This window comes from Salvelinus sp. IW2-2015, linkage group LG17, assembly GCF_002910315.2.
Source record: "Salvelinus sp. IW2-2015 linkage group LG17, ASM291031v2, whole genome shotgun sequence".
NCBI lineage: Eukaryota > Metazoa > Chordata > Actinopteri > Salmoniformes > Salmonidae > Salvelinus > Salvelinus sp. IW2-2015.
In genome coordinates this window covers 22,916,385-22,942,077 of record NC_036857.1, presented here as the reverse complement: position 1 = coordinate 22,942,077, position 25,693 = coordinate 22,916,385, and the positions used below count along the sequence as shown (strand labels likewise).

The 25,693-nt window shown below is 42.4% G+C and overlaps 1 protein-coding gene across 1 annotated transcript in view; it reads left to right on the top strand.

Annotated features, from left to right (window-relative positions):
* The window catches only part of LOC111976251 (inactive dipeptidyl peptidase 10), a 39,581-nt gene extending 14,056 nt beyond the window's left edge, over positions 1–25,525 (top strand). The window contains exons 6-25 of the mRNA XM_024005017.2: positions 3,511–3,563; positions 4,178–4,259; positions 4,654–4,774; positions 5,326–5,480; positions 5,607–5,704; positions 5,834–5,957; positions 6,274–6,315; positions 6,445–6,549; positions 6,859–6,950; positions 11,934–11,981; positions 13,035–13,153; positions 13,254–13,301; positions 13,509–13,607; positions 18,207–18,273; positions 18,574–18,768; positions 18,871–18,925; positions 19,074–19,173; positions 19,267–19,325; positions 24,174–24,246; positions 24,392–25,525. Coding sequence (XP_023860785.1) covers positions 3,511–3,563; positions 4,178–4,259; positions 4,654–4,774; positions 5,326–5,480; positions 5,607–5,704; positions 5,834–5,957; positions 6,274–6,315; positions 6,445–6,549; positions 6,859–6,950; positions 11,934–11,981; positions 13,035–13,153; positions 13,254–13,301; positions 13,509–13,607; positions 18,207–18,273; positions 18,574–18,768; positions 18,871–18,925; positions 19,074–19,173; positions 19,267–19,325; positions 24,174–24,246; positions 24,392–24,615 — 1,959 coding nt within the window. The 3' untranslated portion in view covers positions 24,616–25,525. The remainder of the gene's footprint in view (positions 1–3,510; positions 3,564–4,177; positions 4,260–4,653; positions 4,775–5,325; positions 5,481–5,606; positions 5,705–5,833; positions 5,958–6,273; positions 6,316–6,444; positions 6,550–6,858; positions 6,951–11,933; positions 11,982–13,034; positions 13,154–13,253; positions 13,302–13,508; positions 13,608–18,206; positions 18,274–18,573; positions 18,769–18,870; positions 18,926–19,073; positions 19,174–19,266; positions 19,326–24,173; positions 24,247–24,391) is intronic.
* The last annotated feature ends 168 nt before the right edge of the window (positions 25,526–25,693 follow it).

The following is a 25,693-nucleotide window of genomic DNA, read 5'->3' as shown; positions in this document are numbered from 1 at the left end:
TTCCCTTTGTTTGACACAAAAAGAGGGGAAGGAGAGGATGGATGGAGATAGAGTGGAAGGGGTGAGGAAATGCAGCCAGAGCCAGACAGGTGGAAACTGCCAAGACTGTGCAATTTAGAAAGAAAGGAAATACAACTGGAGAGTTGGGTCTGCTCTGCAGTTACAGACAATGAAGTGCTTGTATCAAAGACAGTATATTGAGGCACTACCAGAGAGAAATGCAGGTTTAGTACTAACAATGGGCTGGGGGAAGAAATCTATTATCCCTTTATTGTGTGTACTGGGTCATTCCACAAAATGAGTCCCTTTTGCGTCCCTTTGATGTTTAAAGTAGAAATTGTGCACCAATATTGCATTTTAAAAGCCTGTTATATTAAATTAATTCCCCTTTAATCTAGACCACATGGATATTTCAATAAATCTGATTTTTTTTATGAATGAAGACTTACTAAAGTGACAAAATGCAGCATTTTGACATGACCATCAGTGAACCCTCTGTGAATTCTAGGAAGATGTTAACCCACTTAACCCCATGATTTCTCAACTTTTTCACCATCATTGTTAAGCCCTCGTTATTTTGTTGTTTTGAGAACGTTATTTCTGAAGATTATTATTTATTTCATGTGATTGGTGATTCATTTACACTACCGGTCAAAAGTTTTAGAACACCTACTCAGACAAGGGTTTTTTACTATTTTCTACATTGTAGAGTAATAGTGAAGACATCAAAACTATGAAATAACACATATAGATTCATGTAGTTACCCAAAAAGTTTTAATCAAAATCAAAATATATCTTATATTTGAGATTCTTCAAAATAGCCACCCTTTGCCTTGATGACAGCTTTGTACACTCTAAAAAGAATCCATAGAAACATTGAACATCTAATAGTCAAATCATAATGTAAAAGCAGGTGAGCTGGTTCTACATTTTATGGCCATTTTATGGTGTTTTCTGGTGGAAAACTGAGCGAGTCGAGCACAACGCATCAACCCTGTTACCCACAGATAGACAGGCTAGAAATGTTTGAAAAACAAGTGGATTTATGGTTGATTTAAGATGAAATTGTCAACCCTGTAATGGTCAACCCTGTTACGGTCAACCCGGTAACGGTCAACCCTGTAACGGTCAACCCTGTAACGGTCAACCCTGTTACTTTATTTGGAACGTAATAGGCACTTACTATAGTAATTTGTTGGTCCCACGGTAATGCCGGCACGTTTTGGACTTCTAACCTCCTGGATTCGTCTACATCTGCTGCATCCGCTGATACATTGTGCTACACCCACAATAACATCTGATAAATACATGTATGCGACCAATAAGATTTGATTTTATTAGTTGGTGTGATTAACTGAGTTAGTGCGATGTTTATGAGACAAGGGCGGATCCCAAAAACATTTTCTTCTCACAAAAACGTCTGTCAAGTAAGAACAGTTTTAGTTACAAACTACTATGACCTATCTATGAAAAGCAGAGAGTCTTGCGAACACGCACCTATTTTGCTCTATGACACTCCCAAGCCACACAAGAGTCGCTAGAAGGTTAAGGGGTTCTTCTACATAGAAGATCATAGGAAATCCCAGGATATAGTGTCTATAATACTGTAATAAGCTCACATAGTTGCTGTCACAAACTCCAAACTCCACACAGTTGTCACTGACTAGTTGGATATTCATTTCCTACTGAGCAAACAATTTTTCTTCTTACAGCATTCATATAAATACATTTTTTATCAGGTTTTTGCTTGGCAGACCAATTTGTTTTATTGACATTTATCAATAAAACTCATGCATGCAACTGTTTATGTCAAATTCGTTTGTGTTCTACTTGCAGCCCAGGTTGTCCTGAAAAGAAAATGTCCAACACTTCATTGTGAGGCTAAATATGAGGACAGTCCAAGCAGATTAATGAAATTAGTGAATTTCAGCTTGTTTTGCTGTGGGATGCCTGATTCCAATGGAGCTAACCTCTTGAGAGGGGAAAGTGTTTTTCATGAAGTTGAACATGTGCTCTCTATGACATAATGTTACAATTTTGTACAATCTAACTTAAAAAAAAATCAAGTTACACTTCTCAAAAGGTACCTAATTGATGGAATGACCCTACTGCAGCGCAACAATACCTACCAACATCTCGCCTCATACAAGGACTGTTGTAATCTCATTACTGTCCCATTGTCGCCAGGTCCCACGTGAGCAGACACACACTGGTCTCGTCTGTTTACAGTGTGGCTCCTCCATTTGGGGTAAAGTCATGGGGGGGAGCAGAACAATCTGGCTGAACACTGGGGAAAGATTTATGACTTACCTACTTAGCGGCCACATTAGAATTCATTCTCTTTCTATTAGACACGCATACAAGGGTGAGCACAGATACATACACGCAGGCCCACGCCCACGTACACACACAGAAACTGTAACACACACGCACGCTCTCAGACATGCACCCACACACACACTGAGACAGACGCTCGCACACATGCACGCCCACACACGGCCACACACAAACACACAGTCCCCTCCTCACACTCACTATCCTTCTTTCCTCCCCTAATGATAAATGATGAGCCATATCTTTGTCTTCTTTGTTGACAATTCCTAAAGAGCTAATTAACCAGAGTGCGGATGATAAGGCGACACCCCTCCGACCCAGCGGGAGGGACTCGTCTCGTTACACTGCCACCACACTGCTCGCTCTGTGACCTGTTAAATAGCCGTGAACTCATCTGGCTCAGACCCTCATCCTTTACTTCGGGGCCTCCGTTTTCTTCAGATCTAACTGTTTTCTGTTGTTATTGTGTTTTGTTTTGGGTGCAGTGGCCTCTTCCTCAAAAGCAATGTCCTGCTGGTAAGAAAGTGACCTTTCTCTCTCAGGTTGACATTTTCTGGTGTGAAGCATAGCCCTTCTTTTTACAGTCATGCTCCTTTGCCTCTCTGTGTTTCTCAGTTTAGAAGACTAACAATATGGGAAGTAATCCAATTGCACTGTTAAGTATGCTTCCGGAGACGTGACATTCAATTACATCAGGGACACACTTTCCAAAGCTTTTCCCTTGGCTTCTTTAAGAAGCTAGAGGGCAAACAACACACTTCAAGTCTTTGTTTTAGAAATGGAGTGTCCTCTTCAGCATGCCTAGCTGATCACTGTTCAAGATGAGTTACCACTCTGGATCTTTTTCAATCTGAGGGATATTGGCTGTAATTATGTTACTTAGGGGTTAGAGAAAGACATACTCCCTATCTTTCTCATCCTCACATGACATCATTCCTCTAATGTCTCCTATTCTCTGTTAGGAGACTGGGTTATCATTGTTTGAGCTGTTTGACTGGGTAGTTAGAACTGATGTTTGCGACGATGCAATGTGATTGATGGAATTGTTGGTTGTTCATTCACTTAATTGGATTGTCCTATGGTCTAACTGTAGTGCGTGTGTCTGTGCTTGAGATTAAGTGTGTTCTTGAGTAACTCTGGACCACTGTGCCCATCATGTCCTCTACCTCCAACAGGTTTTCTCTCAGTCCTTTACAGCATCCTATGCCATCTACAATGTGGCTAATGGGTAGGTACTGTAGATCCATGAATGCTAATGCATGGGCTGCACTGGGCATGTGTATTGCCAACGCAAGCGGGCCCTGGCCTCGACTGACCAAGCACCTCCAAGTGTGTCTCTTTTCATCTGAACGTCATCTGTTATGTCAGACATATCCATTACTCTTAACGTTGTCCTCGCTGACTGTCGTTAACTATCAGAGTAAACTGGGAAATTGACAGTCAGAGATTCCTCCTACCTGCTGGCCCACCAGTAAAGAAGAGCTCCCTGTATCTGCGGATGAAAGCCTGGGCCTTGTGAGGAGCATCAATGCCTCTCAAAGAAATTCAGAAGGATCTGCTCGTTTAACAAAAAATGAAATGCCTGGTAATGTCTTGTTACAAGATGCCTGCCTGTTTTTAGGAGGAACATAGTGCTGTTCCAATGCATTGAAAGAGGTATTGATCCATTGCATGAACCGACCTCAATCTCTGTATGGTTTTGCATTTGCATCTTGTCTTTTTTACGATATCTATCAAATGCTTATGAACAGGCATGGATGGATCTACGTTCTACTCCGTTATCCACTAGTGGCTTTAGAGAGGCTGTTCGTTCCTAATGGAGGGATTCTGTGTTTGTCGCAGGGACCTGCTGGAGCTTAACTCTCCAGCGGGGGAGAAGGCAGGGATACAGTACGCAGCTTGGGGACCGCAGGGGAACCAGCTGGTAAGGCAGCAGCTCTCACTCATTCTGCATCCCACCTCAACAGTGTCTGGTGGACTAGAAATGCATTTAACACCACAACAAATCTATAGCATCTCTATTTAGCTGTGTTTAATATTTGAGTTATAATGATTCAAAAACAACATTTCAGTGTTTGTTGCAGATTAATATTGGATTATGTGTTGTGAATGTAAAGTGTTTTCAGTGCAATGTTTGTGTTCCAATGGCACTTCAACACATTCAGTCAGTGGCAAGCTGAGATGTATTGGCCTCTAACTTGGCTGGCTGATGCATTCCCACTTGGAGTCAATAGGACGTTTGATTCAGCCAGTCAACACTGAGCTCTCTATCTGCTTGCTTTGATAATGGATTGGTACTGTCTCTCTGTTGCTGCCAGGCCTATGTGTTTGAAGGAGATATCTACTACCAGCCAGCCATGACCAGTAAGCCCCTACGCCTCACATCCACAGGCAGAGAGGGGCTGGTGGTCAATGGTCTATCCGACTGGATGTATGAGGGTAAGAGATACTGCAGCAACATCCACTAACACCTTAAAGGAAAACAACTCTATTTGTTAAATTAGTCCATGGTTTTGCTTGTCAGCACTCAAGTTTTTAAGATATGTAACTTTCAAAATACAGAAATCATCCCTGTATGATGCATTTTGCATCACATGCTGCTGCGTTTTGCATCATATGATGCAACATACTGAGATGATTTCTGTGTTTTGAAAGACGCATATCTTGAAAACTTGAGTGCTGACAAGCAAGACATTTTGGGACTATGTCAACAATGGACTAATGAAACAAAGACCAAAATATAGTTTTTGGGTGGAGTTTTCCTTTAACCTATCTCTATCATAGCCATTGATTGCCAACTGTTGCCAACTGTTCCAAAATTGACAACTGTTTGCAAAATGAGGTTTGTCGTTTTGAAAGCTTCTCCCTGAGATGTATGGTATTGCAGATAATATATGACTTTGATAAATTGTTTGCACTATTGGCAATGCGTAACATTTGGACTTCCATGAGTAACAAATGTGTATTGTTCTCTTGTAAAATGTTTACAGAGGAAGTGCTCTTGACTTACTCTGCCCACTGGTGGTCCAAAGATGGCGCTCGCTTGGCATACTTCACCATCAACAACTCTGCCACACCCCTAATGGAGATACATTACTTCCTGGGTGGAGTCTATCCCTCCAATGTTTTCTTTCCTTACCCTAAGGTAAACACTGATTTTAAAATATATAATTAACCAATAATGCAATGTGTAAAAGCTCCAAGACTGTCATGTCATCTAACTAATGTTATACTAATGTAATAGTCTGAACCTGTGTGTCTGTGTGAATAGGCTGGCTCCACTATCCCCACAGTCAGCCTGTTTGTGGTGAATCTCTATGGTCCAGCTCACACTCTAGAGATGATCCCTCCAGACTCTCTCAGGGCCAGGTACCATCTCCAAAATATAACTTCATACTGTAGCTCAACTAAGGACTAATGTTGTTAACGTTTATATTTTATTTTACTGTCCAAGAAACTTTATTTTCTTGTGTTTTTTTTCTGCAAACATCTCCCTAGAGACAGCTACATCTCCATGGTGAAGTGGATCAGCAGCACTCGTCTGGTGGTGCGTTGGTTGAACCGGGCCCAGAACCAATCAGAGCTCTGTGTGTGTGAGGCTACCACAGGGGCATGTTCAGAGGTGAGAGGTCAAAGGTTATTTCACAGTAATTCATTAGGGTCTCCTCGCTCTGCTGCAATGCATTACTTTTATAGCATTTTCATCTCCTTTACACACTGGCGGGTATGGATTGATTTTCTTAAGCCACCATATCTCTTCCTTCCAGCTTAAATAAGGTCAATTATACTTCCTGTGATGAATTTCCAATGATCCGCTGCAGCATTTCTCTGCCATCTCTCTCCAACCAGTCCTTATGGATTCATTACAATATTAACGTTGGCTGCTTAATTATGTTGATACATTTTCTTTATTTTCTATCTCTGTTTTAATTCCACAGAAACACACAATGGTCATGGACTTAATGCAAAACCAACGACAGGTAGGCGTCACTCATTTCCCAAAATCTGCTACTCATTGAAACTGGTATGCTGATACAGTCTCAATCGACCCACCTGTGATAGTTCCTGGATTGTTATTGTTGACCATGCCTGTCTCATTCGTCCAACAGGAGGTGCCATTGTTTTCATCCGATGGCTCTTGGTTTTATTTGACACTGCCAGCCAAGCAGGGTGCCCGAGGGGAGTTCCGCCACATTGCCAGTGTCCCTGCGCAGGTCAGTGTGAGGGCAATAAAGTTTTATACCCCTGTGTCATCCTCCAATGGTTTAATATCAGACTGCTTGTTAAGCCTTCAACGGAGTGACATACAACAGTATGTGATTATACAGATTTTAATAGCAGAGAACTGAAGTCTTGTCTAGGCAGTGATTATTTTAGGTATCTGTGACTGTGTATCTGAATTGTATGTCTGAATAACTCTACATTTCGCTGACAATGTTATTCTCTGCATCTCCTCTCCACTGGCAGTCTGTCTGTTTCTGTATTCATCGTCCTCTCTTTCTCTCTCCTTCAATGTGACACAGCCTGCCATCCCCTCTGTCCCTCCTCGCTTTCTGACATCCGGGAATTGGGATGTCACTGTGCTGTGTGCCTTGGATGAGGACAACGGAAAAATGTATGTGAGAGCCTCTGTGTGTGATGCTACATAGCATAACATGTACAGTTGAAGTCAGAAGTTTACATACACCTTAGCCCAAAAAAATTTAACTAAGTTTTTCACAATTCCTGACATTTAATCTTAGTAAAAATTCCCTGTCTTAGGTCAGTTAGGATCACCACTTTATTTTAAGAATGTGAAATGTCAGAATAATAGTAGAGAGAATTATTTATTTCAGCTTTTATTTCTTTCATCACATTCCCAGTGGGTCAGAAGTTTACATACACTCAATTAGTATTTGATAGCATTGCCTTTAAATTGTTTAACTTGAGTCAAACGTTTCAGGTAGCCTTCCACAAGCTTCCCACAATAAGTTGGGGGAATTTTGGCCCATTCCTCCTGACAGAGCTGGTGTAACTGAGTCAGGTTTGTAGACCTCCTTGCTCGGACACGCTTTTTCAGTTCTGCCCACAAATTTTCTATGGGATTGAGGTCAGGGCTTTGTGATGGCCACTCCAACACCTTGACTTTGTTGTCCTTAAGCCATTTTGCCAACAACTTTGGAAGTATGCTTGGGGTCATTGTCCACTTGGAAGACCCATTTGCGACCAAGCTTTAACTTCCTGACTGATGTTTTAGATGTTGCTTCAATATATCACATAATTTTACTTCCTCATGACGTCATCTATTTTGTGAAGTGCACCAGTCCTCCTGCAGGCATAGCACCCCCACAACATGATGCTGCCACCCCCCATGCTTCACGGTTGTGATGGTGTTCTTCTGGTTGCAAGCCTCCCCCTTTTCCCTCCAAACAGAACGATGGTCATTATGGCCAAAACGTTCTATTTTTGTTTCAAAACATTTCTCCAAAAAGTACGAATATTTGTCCCCATGTGCAGTTGCAAACCGTAGTCTGGCTTTTTTATGGCAGTTTTGGAGCAGTGGCTTCTTCCTTGCTGAGCGGCCTTTCAGGTTATGTCGACATAAGACTCGTTTTACTATGGATATAGATACTTTTGTACCTGTTTCCTCCAGCATCTTCACAGGGTCCTTTGCTGTTGTTCTGGGATTGATTTGCACTTTTCGCTCCAAAGTACGTTCATCTCTAGGAGACAGAACGCATCTCCTTCCTGAGCGGTAGGATGGCTGCGTGGTCCCATGGTGTTCATACTTGCGTACTATTGTTTATACAGATGAACGTGGTACCTTTCAGGCGTTTGGAAATTGCTCCCAAGGATGAACCAGACTTGTGGAGGTCTACAATTCTTTTTCTGAGGTCTTGGCTGATTTCTTTTGATTTTCCTATGATGTCAAGCAAGAGGGCATTGAGTTTGAAGGTAGGCCTTGAAATACATCCACAGGTACACCTCCAATTGACTCAAATTTGTCAATTGGCTATCAGAAGCTTCTAAAGCCATGACATAATTTTCTGGAATTTTCCAAGCTGTTTAAAGGCACAGTCAACTTAGTGTATGTAAACTTCTGACCCACTGGAATTGTGATACAGCGAATTATAAGTGAAATAATCTGTCTGTAAACAGTTGTTGGAAAAAAAAATTGTGTCATGCACAAAGTAGATGTCCTAACCGACTTGCCAAAACTATAGTTTGTTAACAAGAAATTTGTGGAGTGGTTGAAAAATGAGTTTTAATGACTCCAACCTAAGTGTATGTAAACTTTCGACTTCAACTGCATGTGAGAGCCTCTGCAATTAGATGCTAGAATCAACCCACATGTTTAACATTTTATACAGGCATAGTTAAAGGCTGGGGCAAAGTATTCCATTATGAGGAATTATCATTAAAACTATATGGGCTTATATTTATTTGCTTTGCATGACTAGAAGTGAGAAGTAGGCAGGGATGGGGAGTAACGGATTACATGTTGTTAGTTACATGTAATCTTCTTATTTTTTATGTAACTAATCAGTTACATTACAAGCAAACATATTTTTATGAGATTACAGATACTTTTGAAAAACTAGATGATTACTTGGATGACTTTTAAATTTAGAAAGGTTGTTCACTAAAAAAATACATTATGACATCTTTCTGTTTTCTCAATGACATTCAATTCAGCATTGTGGTCAGCGAGTCTGACCACAAGTCAGAGACCACTATAATACACCAAATGTGTTTGATGGATCCTTTTTGTCTTCTTCTAATGCCTCATAAGGGGAAAGTAATCAAAAAAGTAACTGAAAGTAATCAGATTACGTTACTAACGTTTGGTCATCCAAAAGTTACATCACTGATAAAAAATAGTGACTGTAATAGATTAAATTTAGAAAGTAACTTACCCAGACCTGCAAGTAGGCTACTGTCGTAGAACGATGATTAGGACAGAAAAACACATACGGGTATTACTGCCCTTTTAAAGAACTAGCCCATGATCCCTAAAAGTTAATGGATCTAAGTTAAAGAGAACATGTAGTATTCACTTAAAACAGATCTGGCTTTGTTTTCGATCAGATCAAGTCAGCTGAAACTGAACAAGACAGGATTAGATGGTCTTCGACTGAGCGGTCCACTGTTTTATTCTGTCAGTACCAGGCTCGGGGCACAAGTCCTTCATGCTTAGACAAATTGAGGTGTAGTGTGTGTGCGTGTGCGTGTGTGTGTGCTAGCATCATCCTCATGGAGCATGATGGGAACCGGAAGGTGTAGCCAGATGGCTGCACAAAGTCCAAACCCAGCTAGCACATAACGTTCTGAGAACCATTTGTTTCTTAGAGCTTGGTGAGAGCGTGGTTGTCCCATGGTTGTTTAGCACACAACCTTCCCACAACTTTCTGAGAATGGTGCAGAATAGTTGCTTGGCTGTAGAACATTTTCTGCACATTTAATGAACTTGAGATTTTGGTATTTCATTTACTTTAATAGAATGTTTCTTAAAAGTTCAAACATGATTACATTTCATTTCAATTTTGGTAATGTTCTACGAACGTTCTCCAACTGGTTTGACTTTGGGAATGTTCTCAAATAGTTAATGGAACGTTAAGAAACAACATTCTTCTGCGGGAATTTCAGTATTTCAGCATAACATTTCCTACAGGTTTCCTCATGGTTCTATTTAAAGTAATGTTCTCAAATTGTTCAGAGAATATTAAGAAACAATGTTCTTCTGTGGGAATTTCAGTATTTCATCATAACGTTTCCTACAGATTTCCTAATGGTTCTATTAAAGTCATGTTCTCAAATTGTTCCGAGAACGTTATACATTCTGGGAATGTAAAAAAAAATATATATACAAATATATATATATATATATATATATATATATATATTCATTCACATTTATAAACAAAAAATTCCATTCTCATAACATGAAGAAAACTTTCCATAAAAAACACAAGAAAACTTTAGTAATATTCAGAGTAACAACGTTCTAAGAATGTTATTTAAAAACATACATTCCATTCTCAGCATCAACAAAATTCTATCTTGTTAAGTGTGTTGGCCACGCCCACTAATTGGCAACACCTGATCTTAATGAGTGCTTGTTTCCTTTGAAACAAAAGCTTGTTTGAATACAGCTTTGTATGTATAAAAAAACATGCGCCCTAGCTCCATTCTGGTAACGCAGTGGACTAATTCCATGGATAGAGAACAGAAGATCATAGGTTCAAATTTCACAAACGCCGTGTCACAATAAAAAATACATGTATTTGCATGATTAATGCCTAAGGAAATGTATTTCTATGTCAATCAATCAAATGTATTTATAAAGCCCTTCTTACATCAGCTGATGTCAAAAAGTGCTGTACAGAAACCCAGCCTAAAACCCCAAACAGCAAGCAATGCAGGTGTAGAAGCACGGTGGCTAGCAAAATCTCCGTAGAAAGGCCAGAACCTAGGAAGAAACCTAGAGAGGAACCAGGCTATGAGGGGTGGACAGTCCTCTTCTGGCGGTGCCGGGTGGAGATTATAACAGAACATTGCCAAAATGTTCAAATGTTCATAGATGACCAGCAGGGTCAAATATTAATCACAGTGGTTGTCGAGGGTACAACAGGTCAGCACCTCAGGAGTAAATGTCAGTTGGCATTTCATAGCCGATCATTCAGAGTATCTCTACCGCTCCTGCTGTCTCTAGAGAGTTGAAAACAGCAGGTCTGGGACAGGTAGCACGTCCGGTGAACAGGTCAGGGTTCCATAGCCGCAGGCAGAACAGTTGAAACTGGAGCAGCAGCACGACCAGGTGGACTGGGGACAGCAAGGAGTCATCAGGCCAGGTAGTCCTGAGGCATGGTCCTAGGGCTCAGGTCCTCCGAGAGAGAGAGAGAAAGAAAGAAAGAAAGAAAGAAAGAAAGAAAGAAAGAAAGAAAAAGAGAGAAAAATTATGTGTGCTTGGAGTTCAGAAAATTGTATGCAAAATAAGCTAGAAGTGTTATTGAAAGTCTTATTGAAATATTCAGTGAACGTTTTATGGAAGTATTTTGAAAACCACCAAATAACATATAGGAAAACTTTAAGGGAACCAGAGTAAAATGTTCTTAGAACCTCCCTGCAACCTAAAAATATATGTTCCCAGAACAGGAGAAATGATCACTTCTGTTTTCAAAACGTTTACAAAACGTTCAGTTTTACCAGTCAGGAAACTCATGGCTTTGTTCCCACAACCAATGTGAAACCAAAAACATACCTTCCCACAATTTCCAAGGAACCAAATGTGCTAGCTGGGATTTGCCCATGTGGTGGCTGGCATGGATGTTTGCCTCCAAGCAAGACACTCATACTGCACAGCATTCATATACTGTACATTCTGCTGTATAGACAATGGAGTCAAAGTCAGACTCAAATCACTGGGCATGTTCTGTAATTCACCCTTATTGAGAGTGTCTGCGAATCAACTGATACCATGAATTTGTTGAGTGAAGCGTGTAAATCATAAATACCAGGTGGACTAACATACAGTATCTCCACATTCAGCGGTCCTGGAAGATGGGAGTTGATTGACTGTTTCCTATTGACTGCATCACTATGTCTTCTCCGTTTGCAGCTACTTCCTCAGCACAGAAGAATCCAGACAGAGCAGACACCTGTACAGGTGAGGCCATCCCCTGTCAAAAACTACTTGATCCAGAATTTCCTCCTTTGAAGGCGGGCTGGCTTTGACTGATGAAGTCAAATTGGCTTTATTTCCCAAATCAAGACGTTTTAGTTATTTAAACATACCCTTGTTTTACAGAATGTAATTTCCGATTTTTAAGACAAAGATTTTAGTTTAGCAGCCAACGAAACAAAACTAGTTTACATGAAATTCAAGTCAAAGCAATGGTGGCTCAACAACTTTTGGGTTTCATGAGAAGGTGGATAGTCAGAGAAGTGAGGTGTGAGCTGAAGGGTTATATAGCGCAGCAGCTGAAGCCATTCCTCTCCAGTGCGCTTTAGGCAGACTGCCCACCTAACACATTTATCAGAGAGGAGACCAAGCCAACTCAGTGGATGGGATGGTGCTGTGGTAGAGAATGCGTCACCAGGACGTAAAGACTGCGTCACCAGGACGTAAAGATACGTCCCAAATGGCTCCTTATTCCCTATATAGTGCACTACTTTTGACCAGAGTCCTATGGGCCTTGGTCAAAAGTAGTGCGCTGTATCGGGAATAGGGTGCCATTTGGGACGCAACCGTAAAGACTGATCCACAACCTGTGATTAATGTGCTCAGCTCCCCAGGTCCATTCACCTTATATGTTATATATAGTTTTTTTATTACTCTGCTTTGGGCCTCGCTAGATGATAGAGCAGAGGGAGAGAAAGGTGTCTGGTTTAAAGTGGGTTTTCTGGGGAAGGTGTATGCATTATTTTTTGGTACCCTTGGAGAGAGATAGTTATTGAGAGGTCTGAGATAGAGTTTTTATTAAAAAAGTTGCGTTTATTTTCAACCTTGGAAGAGTTGTATTCTTGTTTGAGAAGTCAGTCGTATTCTTGCTTGAGAAGTCAACTCAGTAATTCATTTTAGCATTTCTATCATTGTATTATTGTTTGATTAAGGTGTAATTTACAACCTTAATTAGATATTGATTGGGACAGCTGAATAGTTTCAGATCCATTAGTTCTTTAAGGTATTTCGTCACTCTGTTGTCTTCCTCTCTCTCAGTGTGGACCTCGAAGGGATCTTTCAACGCCAGTGTCTGACCTGCTACCTTCTAGAAGGTTGCAGCTTTTTCAAAGCAGAGTTCAGCCCCAATCAGACATATTTCACACTTTATTGTCTAGGTAGGTGCCCCACACACACAAGCACATCTTCCTGCTTGAATCAAGGATAATCAAATATGTACGTTTTCCTTTTCTTTGTCTTTGATCCTTGTTTCTCCAGGCCCCGGAGTCCCCAAGGTGACAGTTCACAGCACTAAGGACCCCTCCAGTGAGTTATACAGTCTGGTTTCTCTGACTAGCCTGCTCCACTTTTTCTACCATCAGACACAATTGACAGTGGCCAGTAGAGGGCAGTATGTACAAACAAACATAACTGGTAGTGAGCAATTTAAAGCAGTTTCAGAAACTGGGTAGGGGGGAGTAGCTGTGAATAGGCTGTATAAATGTCACTATATGTTTGTATGATCTCCTTTAGGATACGTAGTTCTGGAGGACAACACTCCTCTCTCTGAGGCCCTATATGGGAAGAGACTCCCAGAGACTGTCTTCAAGACCCTCACAGCAGACAACCACGGTAAGCATGTGATATCACTCTGGGCCCATAGTCACAGAGTCTAAAATGATCATTCACATTAACTGACATAACAAAACAGAGACTGTTTTGGGTTCAAATGGTCACAGAACAGACTGGTTCCAGTTATATCAGGCCTCTAAATAACAAGCCAAATATAGAAGCATGCCCATCAAGAAAATACTTTCTTTAATTAGCTGATTAGAGCTCCATGGGAGCAAGAGCCTGATTCATGCTCTCCCTTTGCGGGGAGGACTGTGTGTGTGTGTGTGTGTGTGTGTGTGTGTGTGTGTGTGTGTGTGTGTGTGTGTGTGTGTTGTGTAGTGTGTGTGTGTGTGTGTGTGTGTGTGTGGTGTGTGTGTGTGTGTGTGTGTGTGTGTGTGTGTGTGTGTGTGTGTGTGTGTGTGTGTGTGTCGGATGTGTGGATTTGTGTGTGTGTGGTGTGGTGTGTGTGTATGTGTGCTTTTTGTGTGTGTGTGGGTGTGTGCACTGTACACATACTCAATGAACTAACTCATTGTTACAATGACGCACATGACTCAGGGGTGTTCATTTACTGGTGCTTTAGTTTAGCGCACACAGATTTCAGGGGGAGAATACTGATGAGCTCTGCTACAGTGTACCGTAAAACTTCAATTAAACTCTGAGTCTTGAATAGTGTGCTGATGTCGGGCATCAGCACACATTTCAGCAAATAAAAGCTGCGTCTATAAATGAATTGTTTACGAGTACCATAAACATTTGACAAAATAAGATAAAGGAGAGCAACATCATTGCCATGGATGAAACAGCAGTGTGGGAATAAATGTATATGGGTGAAGTGAAAGTAGGTAAGGGTTAATGTTGCTAAAACAGAAAAGAATTTGATGGTTAAAAATAAAGTAATAGTGGATGCCCCTAGTGGATGGTATTGAAGGCATCTCCTGACATCCTGGGGACCAGGACAAGCATTGAGTACTGAAGTCTATCTGCTGTGATCTTGCTGCAACTACAGGAGGTACAAGGCACAACAAGGTGCAACAAGTGAAAGTGTGGTGCGGAAACATGAAATCGGGGGTGAATGACGGGCAGCCTTTGCGAAGTCTGATCTGCGACTGCTATGGGTTTGTTATGATGTTTATACTGGTCATACTGGTCACAGTAAACAGTGTAGTAGTCTTTTCAACCTTTTATTGAGCAAAAGCTTTGTGCATTAATAGATGCACAAATAGAAGCCTGTCTCTAATAAGCACCAGTTGTGTTCAGTGATTGAAGCAAATAAACGCCCTGGCTATTAGATGAAGTTTGAACATATATCTCTGTTTACACTACTTGACCAAAAGTATGTGGACACCTGTTTGTCAAACATCTCATTCCAAAATCATGGGCATTAATATTGAGTTGGTCCCCCCTTTGCTGCTATAACAGGTTCCACTCATCAGGGAAGGCTTTTACTAGATGTTGGAACATTGCTTCCATTCAGCCACCAAGAGCATTAGTGAGTTTGGGCACTGATGTTGGGCGATTAGGCCTGGCTCGCAGTCAGCATTCCATTTCATCCCAAAGATGATCAATGAGGTTGAAGTCAGGGCTTTGTGCATGCCAGTCAAGTTTTTCCACACTGATCTCGACAAACCATTTCTGTATGGACCTCGCTTTGTGCACAGGGACATTGTCATGCGGAACAGGAAAGGGCTTTCCCCAAACTGTTGCCACAATGTTGGAAACACAGAATTCTCTAGAATCTCATTGAATGCTGTAGCGTTAAGATTTCCCTTCACTGAAACTAAGGGGCCTAGCCCGAATCATGAAAAACAGCCACAGACCGTTATTCCTCCTCCACCCAACTTTACAGTTGGCACTAAGTATTGGGGCAGGTAGCGTTCTCCTGGCATTCGCCTAACCCAGATTAGTTCGTCGGACTGCCAGATGGTGAAGCGTGACTCATACAGCTGGCTGGTTATACAATGTACCGGCAGGATAGAACAGCGGCGTCTGGTAAGACCAGGGGCGGCGGTCTATGTATTTTTGTAAACAACAGCTGGTGCATGATATCTAAGGTTGTCTTGAGCCATTGCTCGCCTGAGGTAGAGTTTCTCATGATAAGCTGCAGACCACATTACCTCCCGAGAGAGTTTTCATCTATATTCTTTGTAGCTGTTTTCATACCACCACAGTCAGAGGCTGGCACCAAGATAGCATTGAATGAGCTGTATTCCTCCATAAGCAAACAAGAAAACGCTCACCCAGAGGCGGTGCTCCTAGTAGCCGGGGACTTTAATGCAGGGAAACTTAAATCAGTTTTACCTCATTTCTATCAACATGTTAAATGTGCAACCACAGGGAAAATAAATCTGGACCACCTGTACTCCACACACAGAGACGCATACAAAGCTCTCCCTCGCCCTCCATTTGGCAAATCTGACCATAGTTCTATCCTCCTAATTCCTGCTCACCAGCAAAAACTCAAGCAGGAAGCACCAGTGATGAGATCAATAAAGAAGTGGTCAGATGAAGCAGATGCTAAGCTAGAGGACTGTTTTGCTAGCACAGACTGGAATATGTTCCGGGATACCTCCAATGGCATTGAGGAGTACACCACATCTGTCATTGACTTCATCAATAAATGCATTGATGACGTCGTGCCCACTGTGACTGTACGTACATACCCCAAGCAAAAAACATGAATTACAGGCAGCATCCGCACTGAGCTAAAGGCTAGAGCTGCCGCTTTGAAGGAGCGGGACTCTAACCCGGACGCTTATAAGAAATCCCGCTATGCCCTCCGACGAACCATCAAACAGGGAAAGCGTCAATGCAGGACTAAGATCAAGTCGTACTACACCGGCTCTGACGCTCGTCGGATGTGGCAGGGCCTGCAAACAATTACAAACTACAAAGGGAAGCACAGCCAAGAGCTGCCTAGTGACACGAGCCTACCGGACGAGTTAAACTACTTCTATGCTCGCTTTGAGGCAAATAACACTGAAACATGCATGAGAGCACCAGCTGTACTGGAAGACTCTGTGATCACGCACTCCGCAGCCGATGTGAGTAAGACCTTTAGACAGGTCAACATTCACAAGGCCGCAGGGTCAGACGGATTACCAGGACGTGTACTGTGAGCATGCGCTGACCAACTAGCAAGTGTCTTCACTGACATTTTCAACCTCTCCCTGTCCGAGTCTGTAATGCCAACATGTTTTAAGCAGACCACCATAGTGCCTGTGCCCAAGAACACTAAGGTAACTTGCCTAAATGACTACCGACCCGTAGCACTCACGTCTGTAGCCATGAAGTGCTTTGAAAGGTTGGTCATGGCTCACATCAACACCATTGTACCAGAAACCCTAGACCCACTCAAACTTGCATACCGCCCCAACAGATCCGCAGATGATGCCGTCTCTATGCACTCCACACTGCCATTTCCCACCTGGACAAAAGGAACACCTATGTGAGAATGCTATTCATTGACTACAGTTTAGCATTCAACACCATAGTGCCCTTAAAGCTCATCAATACGCTAAGGACCCTGGGACTAAACACCTCCCTCTGCAACTGAATTCTGGACTTCCTGACGGGCCGCCCCCAGATGGTAAGGGTAGGTAACAACACATCCGCCACGCTGATCCTCAACACAGGGGCCCCTCAAGAGTGCGTGCTCAGCCCCCTCCTGTACTCCCTGTTCACTCATGACTGCATGGCCAGGCACGACTCCAACACCATCATTAAATTTGACGATGACACAACAGTTGTAGGCCTGATCACCGACAACAACGAGACAGCCTATAGGGAGGAGGTCAGAGACCTGACCGTGTGGTGCCAGGACAACAACCTACCCTTCAACGTGATCAAGACAAAGGAGATGATTGTGGACTACAGGAAAAAGAGGACCGAGTATGCCCCCATTCTCATCGACGGGGCTGCAGTGGAGGCACTACAGAGGGTAGTGCGAACGGCCCAGTACATCACTGGGTCCAAGCTTCCGGCCATCCAGGACCTCTATACCAGGCGGTGTCAGAGAAAGGCCCTGAAAATTGTCAAAGACTCCAGCCACCCTAGTCATAGACTGTTCTCTCTGCTACCACACGGCAAGCGGTACCGGAGCGCCAAGTCTAGGTCCAAGAGGCTTCTAAACAGCTTCTACCACCAAGCCATAAGACTCCTGAACATCTAGTCAAACTGGCTACCCAGACTATTCAGGGTACTATTTAATGAAGCTGCCAGTTGAGGACATGTGAGGTGTCTGTTTCTCAAATTAGACACTCTAATGTACTTGTCCTCATGCTCAGTTGTGCCTTAGCCTTTTAAAATGATAAACTTGGATTAGCTAACACAACATGCCATTAGAACACAGGAGTGAGGGTTTCTGATAAAGAACTCTGATTGCCTTTGTAGATATTCCATAAATAAAATTCCAGCTATAATAGTCATTTACAACATTAACAATGTCTATACTGTATTTCTGATAAATTGATGTTATTTTAATGGGATTTTTGGGGGATTTTTGTTCAATAACAAGGACATTTCTAATACCCCAAGCTGTTGAACGGTAGCGTATGTATATATAGTATATCTCAGCTGAGACTGAGTGTGGGCCCACCTTTATTTGTTTTCATTTAGATCTGCACCTGAAGCTGTCTTTGCCCCAGAGATATGAGGCCAAGCTGCTCCCTCTCCTCATCATTGTGTAAGTTAGTATGCATTATAAATTAAGCTCATCAATGGTGTTATAACATGCTAACGACATTGTATTAAGCCTCATAACATGAGCCAATATCAAGGATTCACTTTTACAGTTTTACGGCCTATTACGTACATTTGAACAGACATTGATTTCCCCATTGTTGACCAACAGGCTAAACCACTAATTCACTTGTTTGGCTTCCACATCCAATTTACAATCTCTAACCCCTGCCCTTTGCTCAGTCCTTCCAAATTGACATTTTTGTCCAAACCAGCTCACCCTGTTCCTCTTGTTGTCACACAGGGATGGAGTTCCAGGCAGTCAGTCGGTGACGGAGGAGTTTGCTATGGGATGGCCTGAGGTGCTCGCTAGTACTCATGACGTGGCCTTAGCCTGGGTGGATGGAAGGAGTGGCGTCGGCTGGGGGCAGAAGATCAGTAGTGTGGATCCCCGCAAGCTCAGCTCCCTCAGAGTCAAAGATCAACTAGGAGTCGTGGAGTTAGTTTCCAACCTACAATGTTATGGGCCATGATTATATATACAAAAAATGGTTACATAATGTATATATTAACTATGATGTATTTTATTTGGCCCCCACAGGTGGTTGATGCAATTGCCTTACATTGATGATCGGCGGATTGCCCTGTATGGCAAGGTTACTTTGTTTACTAAGAAAACATTTAAACAATATTATCTGGTCATCTGACCAGATGCACACATCAGTTCCATATACTGTACATAATGTTGCAAAAGCATAAATCATAAGTATTTTTATTTTATGTTGCTCATGTTATTCTCTGCAGGCATTTGGTGGTTATTTATCCCTCAAGATGCTAGCTGCAACTGACCAGCTGTTTAAATGTGCAGTCGCTGTTGCTCCCATAACAGACTTCAAACTCTACAGTGAGTGAAGACCATATCATTATTACAATAGTGTCAAACTTACTAGCACAGAACAGCCATTAATTCTTAGCACAATTGTTCTACCATTTATAGGTGCTGCCTTTTCAGAGAGGTATCTAGGTCCCCCAGCTAAGGAGGAGCACACATACTTGGTGAGAATCATCTTTACACAATATGCTTACTTTTTATTAAATAACATTTTACCTTTATTTAACTAGGCAAGTCAGTTCAGAACAAATTCTTATTTACAATGACGGCCTACCCCGGCCAAACCTGGACAGGGCTGGGCCAATTTTGCGCCGCCCTATGGGACTCCCAATCACGGGACTCCCAATCACAACCTTACTTACAAACCCTTAACCAACAATGCAGTTTTAAGAAAATATAGTTAAGAAAATATTTACTAAATAAAAAGTAACACAATAAAATAACAATGATGAGGCTATGTACAGGGGGTACCGGTACCGAGTCAATGTGCAGGGGTACAGGTTAGTCGAGGTAATTTGTACATGTAGGTAGGGGTAAAGTGACTATGCATAGATAATAAACAGCGAGTATCAGCAGTGTAAAAACTCCCAAGTTTTTACACTGCTGGGGGCTCCCGAGTGGCGCAGCGGTCTAAGGTACTGCATCTCAGTGCTAGAGGCGTCAGTACAGAGCCTGGTTTGATTCCAGGCTGTATCACAAACGGCTGTGATTGGGAGTCCCATAGGGTGGCGCACAATTTGCCCAGCGTCGTCCGGGTTAAGGCTTGGCCGGGTTAGGCCGTCATTGTAAATAAGAATTTGTTCTAAACTGACTTGCCTTTTTAAATAAATAAATAAAAATAACAAAATAACAAAGGGGGGGTGTCAATGCAAGTAGTTCGGGTGGCCATTTGATTAATTGTTCAATCAATCAGTCAATCAAATGTATTTATAAAGCCCTTTTTACATCAGCCGATGTCACAAAGTGCTATACAGAAACCCAGCCTAAAACCCCAAACATCAAGCAATGCAGATGTAGAAGCACAGTGGCTAGGAAAAACTCCCTAGAAAGGCAGGAACCTAGGAAGAAACATAGAGAGGAACCAGGCTCGGAGGGGTGGCCAGTCCTCTTCTGGCTGTGCCGGGTGGAGATTATAAGAGTACATGGCCAAGATGTTCAAACGTTCATAGATGACCAGCAGGGTCAAATAATAATAATCACAGTGGTTGTCGAGGGTGCAACAGGTCAGCACCTCAGGAGTAAATGTCAGTTGGCTTTTCATAGCCAATCATTCAGAGTTAGAGACAGCAGGTGCGGTATAGAGAGAGAGTTGAAAACAGCAGGTCCGGGACAAGGTAGCACGCCCGGTGAAAAGGTCAAGGTTCCATAGCCACAGGCAGAACAGTTGAAACTGGAGCAGCAGCAGCTGGACTGGGGTGGACTCGGGACAGCAGGTGGACTGGGGACAGCAAGGAGTCATCAGGCCAGGTAGTCCTGAGGCATGGTCCTAGGGGTCCTAGGGCTCAGGTCCTTCAAGAGAAAAGAGAGAAAGAGAGAAAGAGTTAGAGGGAGCATACTTAAATTCACACAGGACACCGGATAAGACAGCAGAGACAGCAAGGGCGGTTCGTCGCTCCAGTGTCTTTCCGTTCACCTTCACACCCCTGGGCCAGACTACACTCAATCATAGGACCTACTGAAGAGATGAGTCTTCAATAAAGACTTAAAGGTTGAGACCGAGTTTGCGTTTCTCACATGGTTCTAGTCAAGATTCTAGCAGCCGTGTTTAGCACAAACTGAAGTTTATTTAGTGTTTTATTCGGGTCGCCAGAAAGTAGAGCATTGCAGTCGTATAATCTAGAAGTGACAAAAGCCGGGATACATTTTTCTGCATCATTTTTGGACAGAAAATGTCTGATTTTTGTAATGTTATGTAGAAGGATAAAAGCTGTCCTTGGAACAGTCTTGATATGTTTGTCAAAAGAGAGATCAGGGTCCAGAGTAACGCCGAGGTCTTTCACAGTTTTATTTGAGACGACTGTACAACCTTCAAGATACATTTTCAGATCCAATAGAAGATTTTGTTTCTTGGGACCTAGAACTAGCATCTCTGTTTTGTCCAAGTTTAAAAGTAAATCATTTGCCACCATCCACTTCCTTATGTCTGAAACACAGGCTTCCAGGGAGGGCAATTTTGGGGCTTCACCATGTTTCATCGAAATGTACAGCTGTGTTTCATCCGCATAGCAGTGAAAGTTAACATTATGTCTCCAAATGACATCACCAAGAGGTAAAATGTATAGCGAAAACAATAGTGGTCCTAAAACGGAACCTTGAGGAACACCAAAATGTGCAGTTGATTTGTTTGAGGCCAACCCATCCACAGAGACAAACTGATATCCTTCCGACAGATAAGATCTAAACCAAGCCAGAACTTGTCCGTGTAGACCAATTTGGGTTTCCAATCTTTCCAAAAGAATGTGGTGGTCGATGGTATCAAAAGCAGCACTAAGGTCTAGGGGCACGAGGACAGATGCAGAGCCTTGGTCTGACGCCATTAAAAGGTAATTTACCACCTTCACGAGTGCAGTCTCTGCTATGATGGGGTTTAAAACCAGACTGAAGCGTTTCGTATACATTGTTTGTCTTCAGGAAGGCAGTGAGTTGTAGCGCAACAGCTTTTTCAACATTTTTTGAGAGGAATGGGAGATTCGATATAGGCCGATAGTTTTTTAAATATTTTCTGGGTCAAGGTTTGGCTTTTCAAGAGGCTTTATTACTTCCACTTTTACTGAGTTTGGTACACATTCGGTGGATAGTGAGGCATTTTTTTATGTTCAACATAGGAGGGCCAAGCACAGGAAGCAGCTCTTTCAGGGGTTTAGTTTGAATAGGGTCCAGTATGCAGCTTGAAGGTTTAGAGGCCATGACTATTTTCATCAATGTGTCAAGAGATATAGTATTAAAAAACTTGAGTGTCTCCCTTGATCCTAGGTCCTGGCAGTGTTGTGCAGACTCAGGACAACTGAGCTTTGGAGAAATATGCAGATTTATAGAGGAGTCCGTAATTTGCTTTCTAATGATCACAATCTTTTCGTCAAAGAATTTCATGAATTTATCACTGCTGAAGTGAAAGCCATCCTCACTTGGGGAATGCTGCTTTTTAGTTAGCTTTGCGACAGTATCAAAAAGAAATGTTGGATTGTTCTTATTCTCCTCAATAAGTTGAAAAAATAGGATGATCGAGCAGCAGTGAGGGCTCTTCAATACTGCACGGTACTGTCTTTCCAAGCTAATCGGAAGACTTCCAGTTTGGTGTAGCGCCATTTCCGTTCCAATTTTCTGGAGGCTTGCTTCAGGGTTCGGGTATTTTCTGTATACCAGGGAGCTATTTCTTATGACAAATGTTTTTTGTTTTTAGGGGTGCGACTGCATCTAGGGTATTACGCAAGGTTAAATTGAGTTCCTCAGTTAGGTGCTTAACCGATTTTTGTAATCTGACGTCCTTGGGTAGATGGAGGGAGTCTGGAAGTGCATCTAGGAATCTTTGGGTTGTCCGAGAATTTATTGCATGGCTTTTGATGATCCTTGGTTGGGGTCTGAGCAGATTATTTGTTGCGATTGCAAACGTAATAAAATGGTGGTCCGATAGTTCAGGATTATGAGGCAAAACATTTAGATCCCCAATATTTATTCCACGGGACAAAACTAGGTCCAGAGTATGACTGTGGCAGTGAGTAGTTCCGGAGACATGTTGGACAAAACCCACTGAGTCGATGATGGCTCCGAAAGCTTTTTGGAGTGGGTTTGTGGACTTTTCCATGTGAATATTAAAGTCACCAAAAATTGTTATATTATCTGCCATGACTACAAGGTCCGATAGGAATTCAGGGAACTCAGTGAGGAACGCTGTATAAGGCCAAGAAGGCCTGTAAACAGTAGCTATAAAAAGTGATTGAGTAGGCTGCATAAATTTCATGACTAGAAGCTCAAATGACAAAAATGCAGTAATTTTCTGTTGGTAAATTGAAATTTACTATCGTAAATGTTAGCAACACCTCCACCTTTGGGGGATATGCAGGGGACATGGTCACTAGTGTAACCAGGAGGAGAGGCCTCTTTTAACACAGTAAATTCATCAGGTTTAAGCCATGTTTCAGTCAGGTCAATCACATCGAGATTATGATCAGTGATTAGTTAGACTATAACTGCCTTGGAAGTGAGGGATCTAACATTAAGAAGCCCTATTTTGAGATGTGAGATATCACAATCTCTTTCATAAATGGCAGGAATGGAGGAGGTCTTTATTCCAGTGAGATTGCTTGAGCGAACACCGCCATGTTTAGTTTTGCCCAACCTAGATTGAGGCACAGACAATGGGGATAACTGAGCTGACTACACTGACTGTGCTAGTGATAGACTCCACTAAGCTGGCAGGCTGGCTAACTACCTGCTGCCTGGCCTGCACCCTATCTCATTCAGCAGTCTTATTGCTTGGGGGTAGAAGCTGTTAAGCAGCCTTTTGGACCTAGACTTGGAGCTTGAGTACCGCTTGCCAGTCTAAGACTTGGGTGACTGGAGTCTTTGACAATGTTTTTGGCCTTCCTCTGACATCGCCTAGTATTTAGGTCCTAGATGGCAGGACGTTTGGCCCCAGTGATGTCCTGGGCAGTACGCACTACTCTCTGTCGCGTCTTAGGGTCGGATGCCGAGCAGTTGCCATACCAGGCAGTGATGCAACCGGTCAGGATGCTCTTGATGGTGCAGCTGTAGAATTTTTCAAGGATCTGGGAACCCATGCCAAATCTTTTTCAATCTGTTGAGGGGGAAAAGGTGCTGTCGTGCCCTCTTCACGACTTTCTTGGTGTGTTTGGACCATGATAGTTTGTTGGTGATGTGGACACCAAGGAACTTGAAACTCTCTACCCGCTCCACTACAGCCCCGTCGATGTGAATGGGGGTGTGTTCGGCCCTCTGTTATGATATCTATTATATGTTATAATGTCCTTCCTGTCTCTGTTGTGACCCCTCAGACGGCCTCTGTATTGGAAGATGTTCACAAGCTTAAAGATGAGAACTTCCTCTTACTACATGGGACTGCAGACGGTGAGACTTTGCTTTGCTTTTAACATCTACATTTGTCCATGTTTTTTCAGAAATATTAAATTCTAATGATGAATACCTGAATGCTTACTTGATCATTTGTGTTATTTTGCCTCGTGTGTTTGTTTGTTTGGCTTTGGGCATGCAGCACGGGTTCACTTCCAGCACAGTGCGGAGCTCCTGAGCCGTCTGGTGAAGGTAGAGGCCAACTACTCCTTGCAGCTGTACCCAGACGAGGGCCACACCCTGAGAGAGCAGCGTAGCATCCAGCATTTTCAACAGACCCTGGTGCACTACCTCCAGACCTGCCTGAAACACAACCCCCTCCTGGCCTCCATAGAGGAGCCAGATGAGGATGAGGAGGACAACTAAGGACTCCCACCTCTGGTACTGAAGAGACATACTGAGAAGTGAGGACTACTCTCCTATGCATTACCCCAGGTCAGACTACTACTAGACACTAGTCTCTTCCCACAGCAAGAACACCGGAGTGGCGATGGACCAAGAATATCAGATCAAAGCCGAGCCTACTGTACAACTTATGAGTAACTTTGGGAATATAGCATTTATTTTGTTTGTGCTGTTTGAATTGAGTCTGCGCTGATTGTTTACATTGTGTTGATCCATTATCAAAGAAGTGACCGTGGCCAGGTCTTAATGTTGATTCTACATATTGTTTACAAAATAGTCTAAACATGCATGTCGTAATGGCTGCATGAAGTAAAGTGGTTTACCATTCTTTTATGTTTTGTTATCCTGCAGATCCTAATTTGGTTCAATGTATTACAGTTAAAATCAGCCTGTTATTCTGTTATGTAATGCATATACAGAAGGGGCCTACTGTCACTCTAAATGTGCCAAATACATGATATGTTTACAAGCCTATTCATTCACCATGCAAATTCTGAGATGTATCCAATCTTGCAGATGTTATAGACTTTGTATTTCCCATGCTTTTTGCATGATTCTTTTCAACAGTTCCATGTTGTATTTGGTAACTTTGGATGGATACAATCAGAATGAACAAACCCAACAAAATATAACTTGATAAAAGCACATTTCTTGGACGTCTATTTCAGAAGTTAGTTATGTTTTTCTTTATTTAATTTGATAGTCATGTATACTTTGTTGTTCATTGTATTGTGTACTGCAAATGTTTAACACCTCCCAATCAAAGCCATGAAACATCCATGGTGCACTGCATGTAGTCTGTTTGCAATTGAATGCCCGACTTGAAATGTTCCCTTTTTTTTGTTTGACTAAACCCTTACAATAAAGAATCAAGTCCTTGTTTGCAATATTGTTTAGTGAGTTTCCTGGAAAAGCTCCCCATCACTGACTGCTTTGGAGAGGACAAGTGGAGCCTCGGCCAAAGTACCAGGTTTGAAATAGTGAACTGTCTGTTGTGTCACACAGAATTTCTTGAAACTGTCTCGTTGGTGCCAGGTGC